A 26,595-nucleotide genomic window follows, 5' to 3' on the forward strand; every position below is an offset into this window, starting at 1 on the left:
AAGTGCCGGTCGGCCGTCTCCTGAGATTTTCTTTTAACGAATCCAGAACCGAAGTATTCTACAAAGCTAAGTACCCCGTTGGGGAAACTTTTTCTTGCCTCAGACCAATGTCAGTAAAAGTTAATAACTGTATTTCTTTTGGGAAGCAAATACCTCATAAGGATTTCCATTCCTATTGTATCCCATGCCTAGGCCCAGACCACAAAGTCACTGGTTGTCGGTTTTGTGCTAGGTTTAACAAGCGCACTATTAAACATCGGTTTGATTTTGCCCAACATTATTTTGGTAGAAAATTAAATTATACCATGCCATCGGAACTTCCGACGACCAGAATATACAAAAAGCGCAAAGACAAGGATAGGCATCCGAGGCCCAAAACTGACAACGAAGCCTCTTCTAGGCCAGTCGCCGGTTCTCCGGTTTTCAGTGAGGTGCCTTTGCAGCCTCTGACGACCGCTTCTGTAGAACCACAGGCCACCTCTGACTCCCCCCTGGAGATGGCTGGGCCTTCGGATGCACAAGTTATTCAGCCAACCGAAACTAACCCTTCTGAGGGGATCCGGAGTAGCTGAGCAACCCACAGCCTCAGAGGGTGTCTTCAGGCCTACTCAGTTAAGCATTAAACCCTCAGCTAAGTCCAAGCCTCCCTTAAAATCAAAGAAACAAATACAGCATTCTCCAGGACAGGCCTCCATGCCTAAGAAACAAATGCTCAAAATGGCCGAAGACCTAATCACTCTGATCAGGGGGTCCCACCCCCCTCCTGATAAAAGGCCTAGACAGGATGCAGACTATTATTCATCTGACCAGGTGTCCATCTCTTCTGATTCACCCTCAGACCTAGGATATTCTTTACCCCCTTATGAGGATTCTGATGCTGTGGAATCAATTCCATCAGCCTCACTGCCTGAGGACTACTCCTTTGGGGAAACCCTACATATCATGAGGGAGCATTTCCACTGGGAAAGCCAGGATTACTCAGAATCCAAGAAAAGGCTCAGAGACTTCCTTTTGTTACCTCAACACAGACCCCTTGCTATTCCGCCAGTGTTAGATATTGTGGATGATGTGTATACTGAATCCAGCTTAAATCCTGATTCCTTACCTCCAGCTCCTGTTAAACCTGACAGATACTACAGAGTCCCTGACTCACAGAAATTTCTGTATAAAAGCCCTGTAGCTGACCCTGAAACTATTTCTCAGGGACCCAAAGGGGTTAAGGCCTCATCAGCCAAGAATCCATTTCCCTCTGACAGAGATTCCAGAGCATTAGACAGATGGGGAAAGAAAGTATATATGTCTGCAACTTTAGCAATGAGAGCTTTAAATTGCCAGTTTCACATGCTAAAATATCAGCAATTTTTACTGTCTCAGTTAAAACAAAAAATGCTTCCAGAATCAGATCCTCCTAATTTTAAAGAAATGCAGGATTTATTGCATGCAGCTGAACAAGTGGGAAAGCATACTTTGCAATGTGGTTTTGATTCTCTAGAGGCCTCCTGCAGAGCAGCAGTTACAGGCTCTGTCATTAGAAGACATGCTTGGTTAAAACAACATACATTACCAGATCATGTTAAAGTAAAATTATTGGATGCACCTTTGCAGCAGGATGTGTTATTTGGAGTTAAGGCAGAAGAGGTATTAAGGAAAATGGAGGATAAGGCAAAATCTATGCAAATGGTGAAGGATTTCTTACAGGTTCAGCCTCCTATATTTAGCAGAAACTGGCCAACTAAGAATTGGTCCTTTCCAATTACAGACAGACCTCAAAGGGGAAGATACAGACGTCCAAGAGGTAGAGGCCAAACACAAGGTCCTTACAGGCCTAGACAATGGGTTGCATCAGGCCAGAAAGAAGGGGAAGACAGGCCCCAGCCATATAAAAAAGCAGCTCCAATGACTTCCCACTACAGCTGCCAAACAAATCACTCTTGGTAGCCCCCTTGGGAGGAAAACTGGCACTCTTCTACCACAATTGGCAAATGATCACCAAAGACAAATGGGTTCTCAACATTGTATTTCAAGGTTACAGGTTCCACTTTCACAATCTGCCAAGGTTAAAAGGAACGCCAAATCTGCCAACAAATCAATGGGCAGAGGCTCAAAAACAAATTACAGCACTCATGGATATGAGAGCTATTCAAAAGGTACCATCACAGGAGCAAGGACAAGGATTTTACTCAAGACTCTTTCTGGTACCCAGAAAGGACAAAGTCTGGAGGGCCATTCTGGATCTTTCGTCTCTAAACACTTACGTGGATGTTCCGAAATTCAAAATGTTGACACTACAGCAGTTTCTTCCCATGCTGGGCAAGAAAGCTTGGCTCGTGACCTTGGACCTCAAGGAGGCATACCTGCATATCCCTATCAGACAAAACTGCAGAAGATACCTCAGATTCATAGCTGGTTCAATGCATTACCAATTCTCTGCACTGCCCTTTGGCTTATCTACTGCACCCAGGGTCTTCACAAAGTTCCTGGCACCAGTAATTGCATTTTGCAGACAGAAAGCAATTCAAATTTATCCGTACCTGGACGACTGCCTGATTCAAGCAGAGAGCAAGGACATTCTTCTAAAGCATCTGGCGTTTGTAAAAAAAGTTATTAAGTTGCCTGGGGTACACAGTAAATGAAAAGAAATCAAAACTAGTGCCCTCACAAGAGATTATATTCCTGGGTGCCAGCTTGAACACAACGGCCCAGATGGCTTATCTCACGCCAGACAAGCAAGGACAACTGACTCAATACATTCAACTGATGGCAACAAAGACCCAACTCCCTGCAAGAAAAATTTTGCAGGCCTTGGGTTACATGGCATCCGGCATACTACTAATTCCATATGCCAGACTGCATATGAGGAAACTACAATGGTACCTAAAGAATGTATGGTCTCAACACTGTCAAAGTTTGGAAACAGTTATACCACTAATTCCTTGCCTTCAACAGGAGTTTCAATGGTGGGCTCAAGCTTGTCACCTCAACAAGGGACAGCCTTTTATACAACCCACAACCAGGCAAATACTGACAACAGTTGCATCAGATTACGCCTGGGGAGCACACATGGCAGGCAAATGTATTCAGGGCACGTGGCCCGCAGAACAAAGGCATCTTCACATCAGTCAAAAAGAGATGCTGGCTGTACAAAATGCCCTTATAGCTTTCAAGGACCTGCTGCATCCAGGACAACTACTACTAAAGACGGACAACACCACAGTTATGTGGTACATAAACAAGCAAGGGGGCACTCACTCCTACCTCCTATGCAGACAAGCCATGACCTTGTGGAACACAGCTATAAACCTTCAAGTTCATCTGCAAGCACAATTCCTGCCAGGAGAGAAAAACACACTGGCAGACGACTTAAGCAGAAACATCATGGATCCCCACGAATGGGAATTGAATCCACAAATATTCAGAATGATAGCACAGAAATGGTGGAGCCCGGACATAGATCTGTTTGCATCCCCAATAAACTGCCAGCTAGAAAAGTTCTGCACAAGGAGTTACCATCCACAAGCATAGAAACTGGATGCCCTCTCATTCAGCTGGGAGAACCTACAAGTATACGCTTTCCCACCACTACCTCTCCTGCCAAAGTTACTCATAAAAGTCAGGCAAGAAGAGCCAAAGATGATCCTGATTGCACCAGACTTGCCACGCCAGCACCAGTACCCAATCTTAAGGAGCTCAGCACAAGAAGCACCCTGGATTTTGCCTCAAATCCCACATCTGCTGATCAGCACAACAATCAAATACTACACAGCCAGCTAAAGACCTTAAACCTAGCTGCATGGAAGATTCCTGAGTCAAGCAAGCAATGCCTCTCTCCAAAGCTGTTATGAATGTCATTCTGGAGGCCAGAAGGCCTAGTACTCCTATTCGGATAAATGGAAGAGATTCTGTGCCTGGAACCAAGCTCACAGCCTTGACCCTCTTGTCCCAAACCTTCCTCAGATACTACAATACTTAACTGAGATGCTGGACAAAGGCCTCTCCTTCTCATCCATCAAGATCCATGCCTCTGCCATCTCTGCTCATTACAACACGGATCCATCAATTTTCTCTAATCCTCTGTTAACACAGTACCTCAGAGGGGCTAAAAACATAAGACCACGCCGTAGAGCACCTACTCCAACTTGGGACCTCAACTTTGTTTTGGAAAAATTAACTTTACCTCCTTTTGAGCCAGCTAACACAGCAGAATTAAAATATATCTCTTGGAAAACTGCTCTGCTCCTGGCAATAACATCAGAACTAAGAGTTTCAGAGTTTCAGAATTACAGGCACTAATGGCAGTTGAAACTTTCCTCATTTTCCACCAGGACAGGGTGTCTTTAAGAACTAACCCTACGTTTATGCCAAAGGTGGTATCCAGTTTGGCTCTAAACCAAAGTATTCACCTGCCAACTGTTTATCCTAAACCACAGAATAAAGGAGCAATTATTGGTAGCATATGCTGCAGGAGCACAGGGAAAAGCCATTTCAAAACAGACTATTTCAAAATGGATAGGACATTGTATACGTTTCTGCTACACATACCATGGAAAACCTGTACCTAGCAGCATTAGATCTCACTCCACCAGGGCAACAGCCACTTCAACTGCCTACCTCAGGGGAGTACCTACAAAGGATATTTTGGAAGCAGCAACTTGTAGTTCTGTACATACCTTCACCAAGCATTACCATCTGCGTCTATACTCTAAATCCAGAGCTGGCTTCGCCACTGCAGTGCTGCATGGCCTTATAGCCACCCCTAATGCCTTATAGAACCAGCCACCCTACCTCAGCTTTGGGATTCTACCCAAGTGTAATGACTGCAGCAGTGTAACATGATGAACATAGTACAGTTTTGTACCTACCATAAATGTAGATGTTCGAGTGTATACACTGCTGCAGTCCAGGTTACCCCCTCCTTCCCCTCTTACTGGCTGGTACGTACCTATGTCTTCTACCCTTACTACCTATGGGGAGTATTTGCTGGTAGCTGTAAGTTGTTTTTTTTTTTTTGCTTTTCTTATGTATGTTTTATTAGCAATTGGAATTGCCTACCTATTTAGAGGCACCTGACATCTGGTGCAAGAAAAACTGAAGAAAATGGCGTCTGCTGCATCTTATATACCCCTGTCGCACTGACGTCAGGGAGGAGGTGACAGCAACCGAAGCCGGACCAAGACTTTGGAACTCAGGCCGACTGGGGAACCGCCTGACGGCAGGATAACCCAAGTGTAATGACTGCAGCAGTGTATACACTCGAACATCTACATTTATGGTAGGTACAAAACTGTACTTTAGAGTGTATTCACTGCTGCGGTCTTCTTTCCCTCCCTCCTTCTCCCTTACCCTATTAGGTAGTTACTTATAACCTGTTTTCTAGCTATGGGAACACCCCTTGGCCTGTATTCCTGTAGGGGCTCTCTTCCTAAGTTACGTACTGCTCACTTGTGGCACCTACCTGTTAGGGGACAAGAAAAAAAATGATTTTATACTGTAGGCTGGCTCCTTATATACCCAACTGTACTGACGTCAGTTAGGTGTCCACCAGCCTTAGGAGGAGATAAGAATTATCTCTAGTAGTTGGGCCGGGCAAGGACTTTCACGGCAGGAAATCTCACAAGTCAGGACTGCAACAGTGAATGCAGTAAAACATCTACATTTATGGTAAATGTGCACAACTGTACTTTCTTCAGCATTCGCCCTTTAGTTTCGATTATTCCAAGGATTGCAGTTATGGCCCTCAGAATTTTGAAAAGACACACATGCAAAAGAGACTAAAACGACCGTAGCTGATGCTCAGATAAACTGCCAAACTGAAGTGGCAGGGCAGCTGACTCTGATCTCAGTACCTTTTTTTATGATTATGCAGTCCTTGTCCTATTCCTGTCAGCACCTTTATTTTTTGCTGATGTTTTTTCATCTGCACTCCTCCCCCTGTACATTTTGATTTGTATCCCTTATATAATTGGTTGCGTTTTATAAAATGTGTACCTCAGTTCTGCCAAACCCTAATCTGAAGGTTTTGGTGTGACCTAACCATCCCTAACATTTTTTTCCATGAACTGCTTGTCCTCATAGAAGGGGAATCTGTTTTGCTGTTGTGGAGGGAATGACAATTTTTCTTTAAGTACTTTGAACTTCAACGTGAAGGGGGCCTGATCAGTGATTTTTCTCAAAAAGTGCATTGTTGGGTTCCAAACAAGAGCTTGAGCTAGTCTCTCTAGTAATATTTAATGGCCTTACTGAGTGTTTAGTAACCCATGCAAGAGCCTACATCTTAACAAGATCAATATACTAGAGACAGGTATAACAAATATCTCTCACTGGTATCCAATACCAAAAATCAATACTGTAATGCCATGAATCAAAACAAAAAAGTGCATCCAATGAACACATTGTTCAGAAAGCACTACTAGCAAAAGGTTTTTCCTTTGGTAGCATTGAAATAATTCCCTCAGGATACTAGGGGTGTGGTATGGGAAAATAAATTAGAATATAAAGAGTTGCATTGGCAACTCAGGCTGGATGCCACCACCCCTCCTGGTATCAGTGACATGGTTTCTATTACTTCAGTGTCAACATTAAGAGCTGCTAAATTATAACACAAATTTTTGTTAGAACAAATTTTTATATTTTTAAATTAAAGTTGTTTTTATTAGGAACCCACTTGAGGGAAACACAAGAAAAGTAAAACTAAAAATGTGTAATTAATATTTTATTTTTAGATATTAATCATTAATAGTGTTTTCATTTAGAATATATATATATATATATATATATATATATATATATATATATATATATATTACATTAATATTCATATATATATATATATATATATATATATATATATATATATATATATTACATTAATATTCATATATAAATGTGTGTGTGTGTGTGTGTGCATTTATCTATGGGTCTACCTCGACTCACCAAAATCACATTTCTTTTAAATGTAATTTCACAAGCCTATTTTTCTGAAAGTGGATTCATCCGAAAATGCACTTTCGCAAAAAGTTGTTTCAATGACGAGGTTGCTGTTGTAGATCATGACACAGTGGGGATAAGGAAATATTCCCTTTTCCCCACTGTAGTGTGATCTCAGAGTTAAAATGTATAAGGGTTTTTTTTTCTGTTGAATCGGTTTTTCGTGAAAGTGCATTTTCGGATGAATGGACTTTCGGAAAAACAAGCTTGTGAAATTACATTTCAGAAAAATTTAATTTTGTTGCTTCAAAGTAGACCCATATATACACACACACACACACACATATATATATATATATATATATATATATATATATATATATATATAGGTTTACATTCATTTTGTAGGATTGCAGGACATCATATTTTAAATGACTGAATGTTCTAAATTGAATTACTGAAATGCTGAACTGTGGTTTACTGAATTTAATTTGAGTGAATGAAGCCTGCCATTCGTGTTTGTGAAGTTGTTGTTATGACGTTTCATGCTTCTGCAGTTTGCATATTACTGCACAATTTGTTTAAAAAAAAAAAACGAAAATATTCGAATGTCCACCATCGTGATTCCTTTAATTCGACATGTTGAATAATCAGTAGTTCATAATTCCATTACTCTGGGTGATGTTTTCTGTAAAATATGTTGTATGATTCGGCTGAATGAATGCAAACTGATGTGTGTGTGTGTGTGTGTGTGTGTGTGTGTGTGTGTGTGTGTGTGTGTGAGAATGAATATATATATATATATATATATATATATATATATATATATATATATATATTTATTTATTTTATTTTACATTTGTTAACCAGGGTTGTCTGACTGAGCCGAAAAGGCCCTTTTTCAGCAGAGGCCCAGGGAGAAAAGCTCCACAAAGAAAAATTACAGACACATTTAGTTATTTAGACATAATCAGTATACACACAAATTACAAGAGACATGTTTTTACAGTGGTATGCGGCACAAACAGTTACAGTGGAGAGAAATCAAAAAGATATTAATTTTAAAAATAAAGGTAAGTAATAGATTTGTGGTGTACAGCTGAACTTTGGAATGTAGGTAGAATACATACATAGTACACAGGTACAGTACATACATTGTAGATATATATATATATATATATATAAAGGAGATTTCCCTTTATTGCACTGTAGTGCGATCTCAGAGTTGGTATGTTTAAGTAGCGGGGGTGTGGGGGATGCAGGGGGGAGGCTTGCACCCCTGCATAGAGCATTTTTTTATTTTGGGTTTTAAATGGTTTTTTTTTTTTTTTTTTGACATTCGGAGTTCTGATACTGCGAACATTCCAGTTCGACGTTAAGCGCTTCAAAGTTGTCAGACTTCGACAATATGATATAGACCCATATATGTGTATCTATATATATATATATATATATATATATATATATATATATATATATATATATATATATATATATATATATATATGAGATACACACACACGCACCGACACACACAAAGAATAAAACTCTTTTTCTATTATTTTTCAGCAGGCTTATGTTATTGGTTAAAAAATGGCATGTGATTTTAATTTTTTACTATAAATTAATTTGATTTATTGGTTAGAACTGTTTGTCGTTCTGATGAAGTCTCAAGTGTTAGTTGTATGAAAGTGCATATATTTTATGGTAGAATATGCTAAATATTTTGAGCCTGTAATAATAAAAGGTGATTTTTACATTGTTTCCGGTGTCTTTTCTTTGGTGACCTCTGAGCTGTTGTCCAGGTTGAGATTCTTTGTTGTGGTTTGTAGCTTTTTTTTTCAGACTCCTTGAGCCATTTCTTGGTTTTGTTTGCAAATTAAATAGCAAGGGACAATGGCAGAACTTTGAAATGAAGAGGGACTTATTTGTTATGGTAAGAAAGCAATGTTATCAATAGCACAGATACATTTAGAGAAGTTATGTGGAAATGGGCAAAAAGAGTTAAAAGTGAAGAGGGATTTAAAAGTAATAAGAAGGGAGATGATTAAATGAATAAAAATATTAGTCAAGCTGAAATATTGCAGTTTTAAAGACAGTGAAAATGTCCATAAACAAAGAATTCAGTGAATGACAACTAGAAATACTAAGCTGATTTATAATGAATGGCATAAGGAAAGTATAATAAATTATAGACATTGTGGGGTTATTTCAAGATCTATTTGAAAAAAAAAAATGGGTAACATCTTAAACAGTTGAAGATTGCTAGCTCTGCTTAATTCTAATTATAAAATGTTTAGGGTAAATTATACAGCTGAAACCAAGTAAGGATTAAGGACAGATTTCAAGCAAAAAGTGTTAGGGGTGGTGAGAAGGAGATGAGTTTGTCAGATTGAGTTTTTGGGAACTTGAACATCATATGGTTGGTTTCTTAAAACTCAAACCAAACAAAACAACAAAAATCCACATTTTTGCAAGGGGGGGGGGGTCAAACCTGCAAAATTATATATATACCCCTGCAAATTATATATACCAACTCCGAAATCACACTATAGTGGGGAAAAGGGTAAATTCCCTTATCGGCACACAAATGGTTTGAGTTTTCTGAAAGTTGAACATATGGTCTCAACTGTATGAAGTTAGACTTTCCAAAAAGTCAGTAATCTGCCGTAAAGCCATTTGACATATATAGGTAACAGTTAGTTCTTAGAGAAGTGATAGAAGAGATTGATAATGGTAAAGGGAACAGAAGCTGATTAGTCATGAAGGCAGCAAACCATTTGATTGTGTTAACCATAAGTAGACAGTAGAAGGTGTGGGCTATGGGAAATTTGTGATTTTTTTTTTTTTGTATATAGAAACAAATAGTCAAAGCCTTTATAGTAAATGGGTGAGTGGGAATAAGAGTAAGGCTGCTAACTTAAGTCCTGCTTTGTTTCACTGAGTTTTTAAACTGGCAGTTTTTCAGACTAATAGTGAAAGGAGTTTGGAGTGGGAATTAAGCAAAGGGTAGAGTGTTTTCTTTTTTCAGTTATGTTGTTGATATTACTTTGGTGGATAAGAAAGTTGCATTTAATGTTATGGCTTTGATGCGGAAGAAAATACATTTAAGGTTAAATAAAGAGAACTGAAGGAAGCAGAAGAATGTCTGGTATATGTTTTATGGGATTTATGTCAGATGATCGAGTTTTCAGAAACTCGAAATTCATATGGATGAGAAGACCATATGATCAAGTTTCCCAGAAACTCGAACATCAAAAAAACCACAAAAATCTACTTTTTATGTTTATACAGGGGGAAGTCCCCCTGGAACCCCCACACCCCCTGCACATTATATATACCAACTGAGAGATCACACTACAGTGAGAAAAAGGGTAAAACGTCCCAACCCTGTCTGTACCACAGTCTCCATTCAAAAGATTTGAGTTTTCAAAAACTCGATCATATGGTCTCAACCATATAAATTTCGAATTTCTGAAAAGTCGATCAGCTGATAGGATCCATTGCCTGCCATGTCAGTAAAATAGGTATAATTTTGCGAAAATGAAGGAAATGTGCAGAAATGGAAACCATTAAGTAAAAAAACTGAGAAAAGTGGTGAAGATGTAGATGGTGTTTCTCATGTCATTTGGAACGAATGTGTATTTCATAAAAAAATTTAATTAGAGTAAATGGATATTTGAGAAGAGTGTACTTGTTATATATGCGGAAGTAGAGGCAGAAGTAATACTCATTTTCTTTTTTAAATAGGGTACCTTGTGTAAAAGAGAGGAAGCAGAGTTAAGTCATCATCATCTTTCGGCTGTTCCCGTTAGGGGTCGCCACAGCAGATCACCTGTTTCCATTTCTTCCTGTCCTCTGCATCTTGCTCTGTCACACCAACCACCTGCATGTCCTCTCTCACCACATCCATAAACCTTATCTTAGGCCTTCCTCTTTTCCTGTTACCTGGTAGCTTCATCCTTAGCATCTTTTTCCCAATGTACTCAGCATCCCTCCTCAGCACATGTCCAAACCAACGTAATCGTGCCTCTCTGGCATTGTCTCCAAACCTTCCAACCTGGGCTGACCCTCTAATATACTTATTCCTAATCCTGTCCACCCTCGTCACACCCAGTGCAAATCTTAACATCTTTAATTCTGCCACATCCAGCTCAAACTCCTGCCTTTTTGTCAATGCCACTGTCTCCAACCCATATAACATAGCTGGTCTCATTACCCTCTTGTAGACCTTCCCTTTCACTCTTACAGGTACTCGTTTGTCACAAATCACTCCTGACACTCTTCTCCATCTACTCCAGTTCAGTAATTTCTTTTTTCTGTATTTTTTCCATGTAATACCGTTAATGAAAAATCTAGGAGAAAGAATGCGTATAAAAAAAAATGATAATGCATTTCTGAAGAAAAGGAAGATCTAATTTATATAAAGGCAGTACTATTTTAGAATTGTTTGTAAGTGATGGGGCAAAGTCCAGTGATACATTAAATAGCACAGACTGCCTCAAGGTGCTTAGTTCTTTGGTTTGATTCTTAGCCAGTGCCTTCTCTGTGGAGTTTCTATATTCTCCATTAACTTTGTTTTTTGTGGTATTTCTGGTTTCTTTCTGTGTTCTAAAGACATGTTGACAAGTGGTGTAGCATTGCGAAACTGGACCTAGGGGTGATTATATGTGCCATGCAAAGAACAGGCATCTATATAGGTTCATAGGTTCATACTAGGCTATCTGCCCAAGGGCATTTATAAGCCTAGCCCATAATTATTTGGCTTTCGCCACCCCTTTAGTTTGAATAAAACTATGCCTATTATTTTGCTGTGCCTCTGTCAAGCAGTGACACTGAAGTAATCCCTGGGGTATATCTGCGATCCCCCATCCATTGGTCAAGATTCCTCTTGAACGAGGCCAGCGAGGTGCTCTGCCTCACATATACCGGGATTTTGTTCCACAGCATAGGGAGTCTCTGGGTGATGAATCTGTCCCTCCAGCATGTTCTATTAATAACCATGTCAAGGTTTAAGTCTCCCGCCCTTTTGGTTCTGAGGGATCTAGATTTTTTGAGGTGAAGCATATTCATCAAATCAGGGTTTGACATGGCCTTATATGTCAGGCACAGGTCACCTCTGAGCAAGCAGTATGAGACTGAATAGAGCTGGAGTTCTTTCAGTCGGGCAGCATAAGACATATTTTTGAGACCCTTTATCCTTTTGGTGAGGAACTTTTGGGGCCTTTCCAGCTGCTGCAGGTGTCGGGTCAGATACATTCCGAATGGGGCATTGTACTCAATCATAGGTCTAATGAGTGATGAGTACAGGGGACGATGACCTCCCTTGATCTAGATGTGAATCCCTTCATGATCAGGTGGGCAATGTAGAAGGTTTTCCTAACTACTTTAGCAACATGAGTGTCAAGCGAAGGCTACTGTCAACCTGGGTCCCCAGATCCCTGATGACTTCTTCTGTGCTCAGTGGATTGCCACCTATATGGTAGCTAGGGGTAACCTTGTTTTTCCCGAAGGGTATGACTATGCATTTCTTGGCATTTAACTTTAGGCCATGGCTCTGGCACCAGTTATCCATTTCTGTGAGGCCATTCTGAAGGATATCTGTGTCAGATGTGTTTTCGACTATGGCGCCCAGTTTGCAGTCATCTGCAAACTTTGTCAGCCATAACCCTCCTGTGTTTGCTTGTACTTCAGAAAATTAGATGCCGAACAAGAGTGTACCCAGGACTGAGCCCTGTGGGACACCACTTGTGACAGGCTTTGAGTCTGACATGGCTCCAGCAACTCTGACCCTGTGGGTTCTGTCACTTAGCCAGTTTGCAACCCATCTTGTGATGTATGAGTTTTTCGATGATACCTGAGTGGGGTATTGTGTCGAAGGCCTTTGCCAGGTCAAGGTAGGCTGTATGGACTGCCTTTCCCTCATCAATGGCCTTGGTGACTGTCTCGAAAAAGTCAACCAAGTTTAAAAGGCATGATCTGCCTTTGACAAAGCCAAACTGGGTTGGATCCAAAGTCTGCAAGTTCCCTATGTCTTTATTTATGAGTTCCATTATGATCCTCTCCATGGCTTTGCAGATAAGGCTTGTCAAACTAATGGGACGGTAATTTCCAGGGTCGGTGGAGGCACCGCCCTTGTGAAGTGGGACCACAGTCGCCGTGCCACTCCTTGGGTACGTATCCTGAGGTGAGGCTAAGATTAAACAGCTGTCCTAACTGCGGGTTTAATTCCTCATTGAGTTCATGGAGCACACAGCCGGGGACACCATCCGGTCCCATGGATGCTGTGTTTTTTGCTTTGGAGAGAGCAGTTATCACCTGGGCGTTGGAGATGTTTGGGGGGCTACAATCCTCTGGTATAGATATCTCTCCTTTGGGGAGGGGAGAAGTTTGCACTGAACCTGTCAGCCAGTATGTTGGCAATGTGTGTAGGTTCAGTAATCTTCACATCATTTTGAACTAATTCTGAGCATATCTGGGAGTTTCCTCCTAGGTTTCTAACATAGCTAAAGAAGGCCTTATGATTGTCTTTTGAGTCCTTGGCGATTTTTCTCTCAAAATTTGCCTTGGATGATTTTATGAGAGCTCTTAGTTTTTACTTATAATGATCAAAGGTGTCTTACCTTTCAAGGATTTTGCTCTATCTTGTAGTAGCTTCCTCCTTTTGTTGTAGAGCTTGTTTATGGCTGGGGTCCACCAGACTGGACGCTTGCCTTTGGTACAAAGAGTCTTAGTTTTGTTTGGGATTGCCTGATCCATGCAGTCCTGTAGGTGCTGGTAGAAGGCATTTGTAAGTGATTCAGCGGTTTGAGTAATGTTTACCACTGGCTCAGGGGCCTTAAAGGAGACCACACTAGTTTTAGAAGTGTGAAGTCGGCTTTTGAGAAGTTTTTCACTGTGGTCTTTTTATTTCAGGTGGGGGCAGGATGAGGACCTCCAGCGAGATTAGTTTATGATCTGATCTCACCAGTGAGGGTATACTTCGGTGTTGAACATTGTGATCCCATGTTCGTGATGATGAGATCAAGTATGTTTTCTCCTCTTGTGGGGATGGTGACTAGTTGTTCCATGGCATTTGAGTTTATGAACTCCAGGAACCTTTGGGCTAGAGTGTTTGGGCTTGAGTAGTGTTCCCAGTCTATATTAGGGTAGTTGAAGTCACCTAGTATGATGGTGTTTGGAGATACATTTATCCCCTCCATTGTTTTAAGGAAGGCCATGTGAGGTTCCTGAGTTTGAGAGGGTGGCCTGTAACATGCTACAAATTGCAGAGCAGTCTTGCCTATGGTTAATTGCACCTGGATGGTCTCCGATGCATCGTGCGTTGCCACCAACCTTGAGGTGTGGGTGTCCTTTATGAATATGGACAACCCCCCTCCTTTCTTGGTGTTGCCCGGATTTTGGGGCCGAACGCATGATATGAGGTGAAACCTGCTAGTGCTGGGGTGCTCTCAGGAGCCTTGAACCAGGTTTCTGTCACAGCACAGACATCGATGTTCTCCATACTGAGAAGGGCCTCGAGTGCGTGCATCTTGAGATTGAGACTTCTGGCATTGAGCAGCATTACCCTTAGCTTTTTACTTTTTGTGTTCTAGGGTGGTAGGTTTAGAATTTGAGCCTTGCCTAAAAAGGCACTATGGGGTGGCAAGAGCCTTTGCCAATATCCGGAAGCCTAGGGGTGACAGGTGCAAGCCGTCCCTTGCAGCAGCGTGGCTTGTCCAGCATGTCATCCCAGGCAGACAGACATTGATCCCTTTGAATGACACCAGAATTTAAGCCAATTATTAAAGCTGATCATCTTATCACTGTATTGTGGCATCATTCTAGGTGAAGGTAGGATACTGCTCAAGGTCAGGGTCATACCTGCCTGGGCTACATAATCAGAGAGCTCCTCAATGTCTCTTTTAATGTAGTCCAAGGAGGTACGTCTCAGGTCGTTGACACCAGCGTGGACAATGACTGAGTCGTACTTGTACCTGCTGTTGAGAGACCTGAGTGCTTGTGTTATGTGGCGGATTCTAGCGCCCGACAGGCAGCTTACTGTGACCTTCTCCTTACTCAGTCTGGTGAGCGGGACGTCAGTGTGTCTGACTATGGAGTCACCTATGACAAGTATGTTTGGTGTTGTATTTGGCCTTAAGGGCAGTGACTGCTTTGCACACTGATTTTGTTGTTTATGTGTTGTTTGTGTGGTGTATTGAGTTTGCAGTTGCTTGGGTGTCTGCTTTGGAGGCCTCTGCTGTTTAGGTAAATTTTTACTCAGAGCCTCCGAGTATGTCTTAGTGTGTTTATGTGTTTGATTCAGTGGTGTGGTTGAGTTATGTGAGACTGGTATTGTGGTGTGTGTAGTTGCCTTCTCCTCCTGCCTGGTCTTGCCAGTCCTGAGTTGAGAGAGCACAGCCTCCAGTCTGGCTAAATAGCTGCATCTCTCACAAGTGTTAGTGTTACGTGGGAGGAGGAGAGGGTTGTCCGTGTACATGAGGCAATTTTAACATTGTCTCAGAATTCCCAGATTCACCAAATGGGCAGGAGAGGACGCCAGCATCTGACCCTTCGACATGCTAGAAAGAATTATGAGTTGGTATGAGACAGAAAAGTAGTGGGCTTAGCAGGGAAGTGGGCACCCTGGGGGTTTTGCTAGTGAGAGATTTGTATGATATAGGAGTGCTTGACCTGCAAAGAGAATGCTTATAAGACAAGGGATATGCTTATAAGACAAGTGCTGAGCTTTTTGAGAAGAAAAAGCTATTTGGAAAAAGTGCTGCACTTTTTAGTGAAGGTGTAAACTGTTTAGGTTCCTAACAGAGCAGTTCTAAGGGAAAAATTGAAGAACAGACTTTCTGGAGCCAGAAAGAGTTTAACCTTGTTTAACCGGCACTGCCCGATGCTGCTCTAGTGGCAACTCCGCGCTAAAGCACGTTAAAGCGTGCTTGATAGCAGGGGCTGGAAAGAAGCAGGAATACACCCAAAAGGGAAAATAAAACTACAGTTTCAAGTCAGTAACCACCTCTACGGGGGGCAGGGAAGCTGAGGGTCAGCCTTCTGCACTGTGCCCACTGCTCCCTGCGATAGACACTAGGTTTGTACATTAGCACTGTACAACCATGAATTATATAGTAGCTGTAGAAAACTAATGTATAGCTCTATGCATGTAAGCAGTTACTGCAGTTAATGGGACAGCCATAGCCACTGATGGCTGCAGAACATTATTGGAGAATAAGTAATACTGCTGACTGGTTTAACATCACCACCTAAGTTATGAAAAACTTCATTTTTAAAATGAAATGACGTTTTTCATCAAATATGTTTTGGCTGAAATATCTCAAATGCTAAAATACTTAAGTATATAATTGTTTGATGGCCATAAGCTCTGCCTCTCCTGGATGTCATTTTTTCCCGCCCTTTTTATGTCATTCATTCTGACATGATCTACACCGGTGACAGTACTGAAGCATAAAAGCTTAAAAGCAAATATGACTCAGAGGTTTGCATTTTCAAATTGATCTATACCATACAATGGAAAGTAAAACTGCCAGCTGGATTTGCACTATATAGAGTAAAAACAAACCTGTAAGAGTATCAACCTTTCCAAAAAAGGTTGCAAACATGGTCTTGGGTAATGTCAACAACAAAATAATATCTGGTTACTTTTTTTGCCTTTATTTTGCAATGCAAATATATTAAGCACATTTCATGCAGTACCTCTCTTCTTTTATTTTCTACTGGTATCTTGCCAGATCAGCTGAGTTTCAGTTTCTCAGAAATGTTTGCTTTTATAGTAATGTACTTGCATTCTCAACTGCTGACATGCCATGCATGCCTTTAATAATTTAAAAAGCAGTGTGTCAAACACTGCCTGCTCCGTAATGTTTATAAAGTGCATTTTTTTTTTTTTGCAAATGCAGCTTCATTTATCTCTTAAGGACACACACACGTGTCATAAAAGTGCAATACTTGTGTTGTAAGCAACTGTTGGGAGACAGCTAAAAAGGAAACCACAGAACCTGCAGTCCGTTTCAAAGATATCACTTATTTGGAATCAGTCCATTTGTTTCTGAGCTACACTGTATCTCGTATGCTATCTGTCCCTACACAACTGAAATGCTGTTCTGTATAAACTATTTTTTTTCTGTTTATAGCATGCTCAGATTGTCTTTATACTTTGTGTACACACAGCACTTAGCTTTATACTGTAGTGCATTCTGGACTTCTCTTCACTCTTTTTTTGTGCCTATTCTAGTCACGTTACAGAAGTAAAATGTCAGTTATTACTTTCACCAGACTAGGGCCTTCAGCATTCAATTTAGTCACAGTGAAATTGCAGGTATTTTAACTATGCTAATGTCATTAATTGCAGCAAACCATGGTGTGCCAGGCTTAGAGTCGACACTCCAGTGATTGGCATCCTACTGTATGATCACTAATGTAGGATTCTGTGATCTTACATTTAAAGATTGTGTATTATCTTGGGAATTTATCCTTTCTCCAACGGCCAGTGATTGTTTTATACTGGTAGCATGGTGGAGGTTGGGAAGGGGTGATTTTCATGTTGGGGTTTTAAAAAAACTTCTCTAACTCTCAAAAAATGGTTACATTTCAACAGTTGTAGTCTTTGGTGATCACACTTGAGTGCTGATTGCAGAAAGGTTCATGCTTCTAGCTGTGCAGTTTTTTTACTTGGTGGTGTTCGTTTATTGTTGGGGGGATGGGGAGTCTTGCTTATATAGCCTTCTCATTATACATGCATCTATTTAGATGTACACTAAAACTTATCTGCCCCTTGGCTCATCATTCTGTAAAAGTTGGTGCTTGTTAAAAAAAAAAAAAGTAACATTTCTAGCCCAACTGCATAGTCGTTGGCTATTTTATCTGCCTAACTGTGGCAACCCTGCACTTCATAGTGGATGTGTATTATAGTCAGTAATAGGTACTTCAATGTCGACATATTTTCTGTCAGAATTTTGTGTTTATTTTCTCACACCTTGACACTCCCATAGTTACTTCTATGCTTGTATTAGTTTTCGGAGTCATGTTTTCCTATATATAAGACTTTGGATGTTTTTGGAATTTGCCTTGTAGTATAAACTGAGGTGTGCACAAGGCAGAAAAATCTAACCGGAGGCTTAAAACCATATAACTATACAAATAAAAATAAACTAAAAAGTGAGAGATAGAAAAAAAAAAAAGAACCAATGGAGCAAGATAAGTGGATGAACGAGATGAGTGTATGGTGAGGCAGTGGCTTACCTCAGGGGTCTTTGGGATTCTGAGAATGTGAGGTCTGCAAGATAAGGTGGAAGCTTCAGGAGAGAGTATGAAGACAGATATAAGGATGACATGAGGTGAGAAAGAGAGGATGGGACTGGAAAGGATGTGACAAGAGGCCATTAATCAAGTTGGGGTGAAAGATACAACACAGGAGGATGTGGACTGATCTTGTAAAAAGACTGCAGGTAAGTGATGTAGAAAAGAGTAAAGTGACTAGAAACTGGGAGATACAATCATAAGAACTAAGACATGAAGAAGGAAAGCAAGGTGCAGGCAGAAGCTACAAGTAATGAAGGGAAAACGGAGCTAAATTTGGCCATTTGTAAGCCAGTACTCCCAGGAAATCATAAATGGCATGGACAAGAAGGTATATGCAGGCAAGCAGGAAGGAAAATACATGAAAGGGACAAAACATTGGAGAGGGCTTGCAGAAAGAGTATAGTAGGGGTTAGAAAAGAGATGAGTTGCATCACAGATAAGACAACCAGCATCAACTTTGAAGACGGCTTGGGGATGTAGAACTTACAAAGTTCTTACTCATGAACTATTGGTGGTAACCAAAGCCTTAGTACGCCTTAGGATGTGGCATCTTTGTGGGAGGTAGCTGGTTTTCATCTTCTGACGGGCTGTATGTCTTGTTAGAAGAATGCCAGTGCCTCCCGTGATAGCTGAACCAGCCAAGGCTAGTGGTCCACCTTGAGCCTAGAACTGCTCGTGCCAAGGATGTTCATTACCATGGAGTTTTGGGAAACTCCAATGAATTTCAGAGAACTGCCCACCCTACACTGTAAAACTAGCTGCAATTTGTGGTGCTCTGATGTTCACTGTATTTATACTTCCTCCATATCTATGCTAAATACCTGTTGGTATATTCTGGAACCCTTTAATAGCTTGAAAGATTCCCTCTTCCAATGGTTCCCATAGTGAAAGGCACTCTCCCTTCTCTACTGCCTACTATCAACATGGTTCATGTGCATTTCTCTGGAAATGGTTGTGTAAAATTTAAGCTGTGGTTCTTCTGTTACTCACCTTTCTATCTTCTCTTATTAGGATTGAAAAGACATTGTACTACTCATTTTCCTACAAACCTTTTCTTTCCATTTTACCACAACTCTCACTGTCCAGGTACCCTGCTATATTATCTGTCATACCTTTGACATTTCCCCTATACATGCTGTCTCTCTTTCTCTGTACAAGTTATAAACCCAACTATCTTGCAGATTCATATTGCCAATTTTTAATGTCTCAACACTTTCCTTACCATGACTGCTTACTGTTTTGTCTGTGACTGTAGACTTCAGTTGATTCATTACAGATGCTCTGCCTCCTTCTCATCCATGTTAGGAACCATCCAAAACTACTGAGGTGTACTTCTGGCAAGTAAGAATGCACAATCTACTGATTGACACCAGCATTAAACTCACACTTCTGGGAAACAATTTCTATTGCAATCCATACACCTACAGAGGTCCCCTTTCCCCATCCCAAAAGTTAAGTAAGTTCTCTCAGAACTCCACCATCTGCTACTCAAACGTCTGTGTTCAGGTGATATTCACTCATACTCAAGACTACCTCAACTCAATTCCCAATTACAGACCCCAGTCACCTATGATATCTAAAATAAAGAACTTAAAATTGTTTGTCTTATTGCATGCAGTCTTAATAATAAATGGACCAGTCTTGAAGCATGGCTGCTAGCAAAAAATCCCCGTATTTTTGCAATGCCAGAAATTCCATGGCTGAAGAATGATTGCTGCCCTCTACTTTTATACACAATAACTAATATATTGTGTGTGTGTACATATACATAGGTATATATATATATATATATATATATATATATATATATATATATATATATATATGTGTATATGTGTGTATATATATATATATATATATATCTATATAGATATGTATATATGTATGTGTGTGTACATATATATATATATATATATATATATATATATATATATATATATATATGTATATATATATATATATACATATATACATATATATATATATATACACACACACACATACATATAATATATATATGTGTATGTGTGTGTGTATATACATATATATATATATATATATATATTTTTTTTTTTTTTGTGTATATTATATATACAGAATGACAACAGACCAGGCGGTGGTGATAATGCTTCAGTTCTAATCGAAAGGAATACCTCAGTTACAGTTGTGGATTGAACAAAATCTCATACTATAGATGACAGGAGTCCCAAATGGGTACTCTCCTCACACCACGTTACGTGCACATACTTGCATGTGGATTACCACAGTTTATAAGTTCATAGATAAGTACTAGGTTAACTGCCCTTATGGGCCATTTTAAGCCTTGCCATTTACTCCATGTGATTATCAAACCCTGCACCTTGTGTTTGCAAGGTAAACACCTTAACCATTATGCCAACCTCCCAGCCCCTGTCTCTCTTTTAAATAAAACTTTACAAAGTATGTTCCCTAAAGGTGTACATAACAACGTAGTTATCCTTGGCGGTTTTAGTATCATTGCTATGGGAAAGACCCTCTGCCTCTCAGAAAATTGTCACAACAATATAGTCTGGCTCAAATAATACAAACTCCTACTCATACCAGTACAGTAGTAACCAACATACAAAATAGGTGCCTTCACAGTGAAATACTCCCCAATGCTCCGAGTGACCAGTCACCCATTAAATACATTTGGTCATTCAGAACATATAAAAAGCATTCCCAGATAATTGAAAGAAGATCTTTCCCTAATAATAAGCTACCAGATCTCAACAGCTTACTCAGCACTATAGACTGGACTTCCCTAAATGCTATGTCTGAATCCACCTCGGCTTTAAAATGTTTCAGTACAAAACGGACCACACATCACAGTGTTGTCCATGGCTTTCAGTGTATGTTAAAAACAAAATTAAAGCTAAAGATTCAGCTTGAAAGGACTTGAAAAGGAACACCAACAATAGAGAACTACATCAAAGTTTTATGAGTTTAAGGAAAGAAATAAGAATCACAACAAATACTGCAAAAGCCCTGGAACTTAGACAGAAACAGGAAGCAAACTAGCCTAGACCCAATCAGTTTTGGAAGAAAAATAAAATGCCTAACAGGGACATTAAGTAACTCTTCCGCTACCAAAAATGAACCAACAACACTGAAGCACTCCACCATTGCTAATGATTACAACCACTGTTTGCAATCCGCCATAACTAATATAAGTAAAGGCTTTCCAACAATTTGTTTCCCTACTAGTGAGCAAAAACTTTGCTCCCCTACCAGTGAAGAAATGCTTTCATCCTCTGATCTGTACCCACTAGCCTACTGTGAAGCAACCTTTTACGTCTCTGAAATTTTAGTAAAACATACCACGTCCCTACTTCTCAATCTGAACAATTCATCTAAATCTAGCAATTTTCATCCCACCTTCCTAAAGTTTGCAGCTGAAAAAAAAAATAGCTAAACCCCTTACTCATATCTTTAATCTGTCTCTCACCTAAGGTACTGTCCCATCAGCATTCAAACATGCAGGTATAATCCTTCTACCTAAAGACAGTTCTTCTAATGGTTTGTAGTATTATAGACCTATTTCTTTCCTGTGCCCTATTGTCAGAAATTTTTTGAAAAACTTTTATGCAAGCAACTACCTAAACACATTAACAGTTATGGCCTGTAATGCGATGCACAGCATGGCTTTCACAATACTTTCAGTACCTTTACTGCCCTGGTAATGGCTACTGACAATATTTATTGCAACATGAATGAAGGACTTACCTCTTCATGTCTGTCTATTGACATGACAATGGCTTTTGAAGTGGTCAACAGTAAATAAATAAATAAATGGTGGGGAAGGAAAATTTGCTGATAATAAAGTTAGGAGCAAAAGAAAGTAGATGAGAAAGACAAAAACCCTTGTGGGAAAATAGAGAGAAAGCTTTGGTGCCTGGGGCTCAGTCATCAGCAGATTAAGGTTCTTGACAAGTGAGAAAAGGGAACCAGATAGTGAAACTGGTCTCTTGACTCAGACTTAGTGTGACATAAAATGAGGTGAAAAGAAAACAATCCAAGTAGGAGTGTCAAAACATGTTATGGTACATGTGGAAACCAGTAGCATGTTAGAGGAGACAAATCAAAGTGACGTCAAACAGGACCATGGAGACAGCAGGGACAGATCAGGGTGGGGGTCAGGCGTGGTATTCTTAGAAGTGATACCTTTGGCAGAAGCCAGTACAGTGAGAAAGGAGAGAATTAGGGAGTGTAACGGAAGGATCAGAGAGACTATTAGGGCGTGGCACTCATCTGAGAAGAAGGACGTGGAAATGGCACGAAAATGGGAGGAATGTAGGCAGAGATAACAGCTGTTTGCATTATGGACATGCAGCGTCTTAGTGAAAAGTCGACTGTGATATTCAGAGTTGAGATGAAAAGGTACTTCTCAGTGATTGTACCTTTATCACTTTGTCTGTATATGTAATTCTCTGTGTATATTGTAATGTTATCATGTAGACCTTTTTCCGTCAGGCTACTAGTAAAGATAAATCTTACCAAAGTGGACTATCCCTGACAACAAGACAAACAAGAAATTATTTAATAAAGTGGAAGAATAAGGGGTGCCACAGCTGCAAATAGGATAGATACCCAGAAGAAAAATGTCAGAGGGAAAAACAAGGTAACTCAGAGCAAGGCATCTAGGTAGAAGAAAGGGATCCTTAGGTAATAATGAAGGAGGAGATGGGAGATGCTACAGGTGTTACAGAAACATGAAGCTTGACTAAATTGACTAAGGGGATGGGATGTTGGGGTGGCCTGGGTTTGCGCTACTCAAAAATGACAGAGAAAGGAGGGATGGAGGTGAGCCATGGATTTACATAAAGGACAGCGTAAAATATGAGATCAGAGAGGTGTAGTATCACCACCATGACCCCTTGAAGGGGCCTCAGCAGTGAGCAGTATCCATTTGATCTTGTTCTAACAGACCAGGTACAACTAGATGCATTTAACGTTCACCATTCCTCTCTTCACTGATAGGCAAGTCTTGATTGAACTGTGCTGTATGCTGAATGTCTACTTTCCCCACTGTTCTATGACTATGGAGTTAGTATAGTTTTCTGTAAGTTAAGGGCTTGCTCTTTGCAAAAATACTTTTTAGCCCAGGAGAGGAGTTGAAGGATTGTTGTGGCGAGGATTCATTTTTTTTTAGTTTTGTTTGGATTATTCAGAGAGGAAGGCACAGAAGGTTTTGGTGAGAAGGATAATGGCAGAAACAAAGCAAGTAACTGTGGGAGTACCGCAGGAGGACCACAGGAGTCAGTCGTTGGTAAAGTACATCAGTTACGATAGTAACACAGGACTCAGTCTTTGGTAAAGCTTATCAGTTATGAGATTATCACAGGACTCAGTCTTGGGTAAAGTACATCCATTACGGGAGTACCACAGGAGTCAGTCTTGGGTAAAGTACATCAGTTATGGGAGTAGCACAACAGTCAGTCTTGGGTAAAGTATATCAGTTACGGAGTACCACAGGAGTCAGTCTTGGGTAAAGTACATCAGTTATGGGAGTACCACAGAAGTCAGTCTTGGGTAAAGTATATCAGTTACGGGAGTACCACAGGAGTCAGTCTTGGGTAAAGTACATCAGTTACGGGAGTACCACAGAAGTCAGTCTTGGGTAAAGTATATCAGTTACGGGAGTACCACAGGAGTCAGTCTTGGGTAAAGTATATCAGTTACGGGAGTACCACAGGAGTCAGTCTTGGGTAAAGTACATCAGTTCCGGGATTACCACAGAAGTCAGTCTTGGGTAAAATACATCAGTTATGGGAGTACCACAGAAGTGAGTCTTGGGTAAAGTACATCAGTTACGGGAGTACCACAGGAGTCAGTCTTGGGTAAAGTATATCAGTTACGGGAGTACCACAGAAGTCAGTCTTGAGTAAAGTACATCAGTTACGGGAGTACCACAGAAGTCAGTCTTGGGTAAAGTACATCAGTTATGGGAGTACCACAGGAGTCAGTCTTGGGTAAAGTATATCAGTTACGGGAGCACCACAGGAGTCAGTCTTGGGTAAAGTACATCAGTTATGGGAGTACCACAGGAGTCAGTCTTGGGTAAAACACATCAGTTATGGGAGTACCACAGAAGTCAGTCTTGGGTAAAGTGCATCAGTTATCGGAGTACCACAGGAGTCAGTCTTGGGGAAAGTATATCAGTTACGGGAGCACCACAGGAGTCAGTCTTGAGTAAAGTATATCAGTTACAGGAGCACCACAGGAGTGAGTCTTGGGTAAAGTACATCAGTTACGGGAGTACCACAGGAGTCAGTCTTGGGTAAAGTATATCAGTTACGGGAGCACCACAGGAGTCAGTCTTGGGTAAAGTACATCAGTTACGGGAATACCACAGGAGTCAGTCTTTGGTAAAACACATCAGTTACGGGAGTACCACAGAAGTCAGCCTTGGGTAAAGTACCTCAGTTATGGGAGTACCACAGCAGTCAGTCTTGAGTAATGTACTTATCAGTGTTTTTTTCTCAGACATATCTTGGGGAACAAATGCCAATATCTACCTCTTTGCTGATGATACCAAATCAGGTATAGTAGTAAAGGACAAGGATTATAAGGAAAGATTTGGAAAGGCTAATAAAATGGAGTGAAATATTGCAGTTGAGTTTCACTGCTGACAAGTGCAAATTACTGCAATAAGACCTGCCACGATGTGCATTTTGTTCTTCAGGAATTCATTAGTGGTTTGTTACTATTATAATTTAAGAAATTTGCTTAAACACAAATGTATGTGCTCTGGCTTTTCACATTTAAAACAGAACTTTGATTTGAGTCATTCAGTCAGAACAAAAATAAATAAACAAATAAAATATGCCTTCTTTGGAATTAAGTATTTTGCCACTAGAGACCGACACCAAAGATAATAAGGTCGTTAGAGAAGTGGTATCCTTGTGGTTGCCTTAGTGTGGACAAATCAGAAAGCATTATGCAAGTGAGTAAATAGACAGAGGGTAGTTTACAGAGTGATCTAAAGCATGAGGTCTCAGTTTGGGATGTGGACATCAAATTCAAGTCTTCACCACTGTAGTTCAGTACATCAAATTATAATGTGTAGTGCATGTGTGGCAATGCAATCACTAGAAGCTAAAGGGATGGTTCAAAAGACAGCAGGTTATTTCTACTTCATTTCACTTAGTGACAGGTGACCGCATCTGCAAACACTGGATGTATTCCTGAACAGTACATTTGACATAATGAACTGACACACTTCCAAAAACAGAGACCACAAAATATGTACACAGAATGCTTCCCTCAAGATCCTGTTTGTCCTTTTAGTGCAGCAATGTTTAAATCACTGCCCAGGAAGGGGAGGTTGCTGAAATCAGTAGACTGTTTTTCTTTGCATTTTTAACCATTTCCATCAGTTTTAATTCATCTAGATTTTACCTGTTTATTAATATCTTCTGTATAATGATCATTACATAACTATTTTCAGACACAACTAAGTCTGGTTGGTGAGGCAGTACAAAGAATTTCAAAAGAAATTTGTTATGTAGTAATGAAAAGGTGATAAAGCTTATTGTATACTCACTGAATGCACAGAGTGTTAGGAAGAGATAAAGCAATTGTACTCTGCCGCTAGGTGCAGTCTCTGGTTCAGGTTCATCCAAAGATAGAGTAGCAGTGCACTCTGCACCCCAGTGAGCCCACAATGGACATTAGGAATTTACCAAAGAGTGTTGTGTTCTTTTTTGCAGGTGTCTAGTGCTTTTTATGGTATGCTAGTTAAAACTCATCCTGCTGTTCTCTTTCCTGTAGATGCACCCTGTACCTTACCAGCTGGGAAGTTAGGCGGAGAGGTGAAGCTGTCCGTGTCATACAAAAATGACAAGCTCTTCATTATGGTTATGCATATCAGAGGCTTGGTAAGCATCATATTCAACTGTTCTTGTTTGCATTTGCTGCACAATATGACTTTTATAATGTAGCATTTCAACAGAAATAACTTCTAAGCTGCCCAGATCTGCTATATACAACAAATATCTGCATGTAGTTAAGGCTGAAAAGGGCACAGATGGGAACAAAGAAAAAGCTGCAAACTGATGGATTAAAAGCATGCAAGTAGGACTGACTGATGCAAGGGTAAGACCTGCAACCTTTGCCCGCAGTTTATCAAGTAGTAACAAAATGTTCTGCAAAGTCTGTCAGTGCACCACATAATGCTCCAGTGAGAAATGATGGGAAACACAATGTTAGGGATTTCAGCTGCAATTCTTTATCCTAGCTCTGTACAAATCACAGATTTCAAGAATGCGTCATAATGTTGACAGTTCTTTTATTTATACCATACTTTTTACTGTACTCATCGGGAGTGTGTGTGTGTGTGTGTGT

General features: G+C 40.3%; 1 protein-coding gene across 1 annotated transcript in view; it reads left to right on the forward strand.

Moving 5' to 3' along the window:
* PIK3C2B (phosphatidylinositol-4-phosphate 3-kinase catalytic subunit type 2 beta) overlaps positions 1-26,595 on the forward strand; it is a 1,063,900-nt gene that overhangs the window by 1,010,185 nt on the left and 27,120 nt on the right. Inside the window, exon 31 of the mRNA XM_044076750.1 lies at positions 26,023-26,129. Coding sequence (XP_043932685.1) covers positions 26,023-26,129 — 107 coding nt within the window. The remainder of the gene's footprint in view (positions 1-26,022; positions 26,130-26,595) is intronic.

The sequence above is a fragment of the Protopterus annectens genome, chromosome 7.part0, assembly GCF_019279795.1.
Source record: "Protopterus annectens isolate FY-2018-M chromosome 7.part0, PAN1.0, whole genome shotgun sequence".
NCBI lineage: Eukaryota > Metazoa > Chordata > Ceratodontiformes > Protopteridae > Protopterus > Protopterus annectens.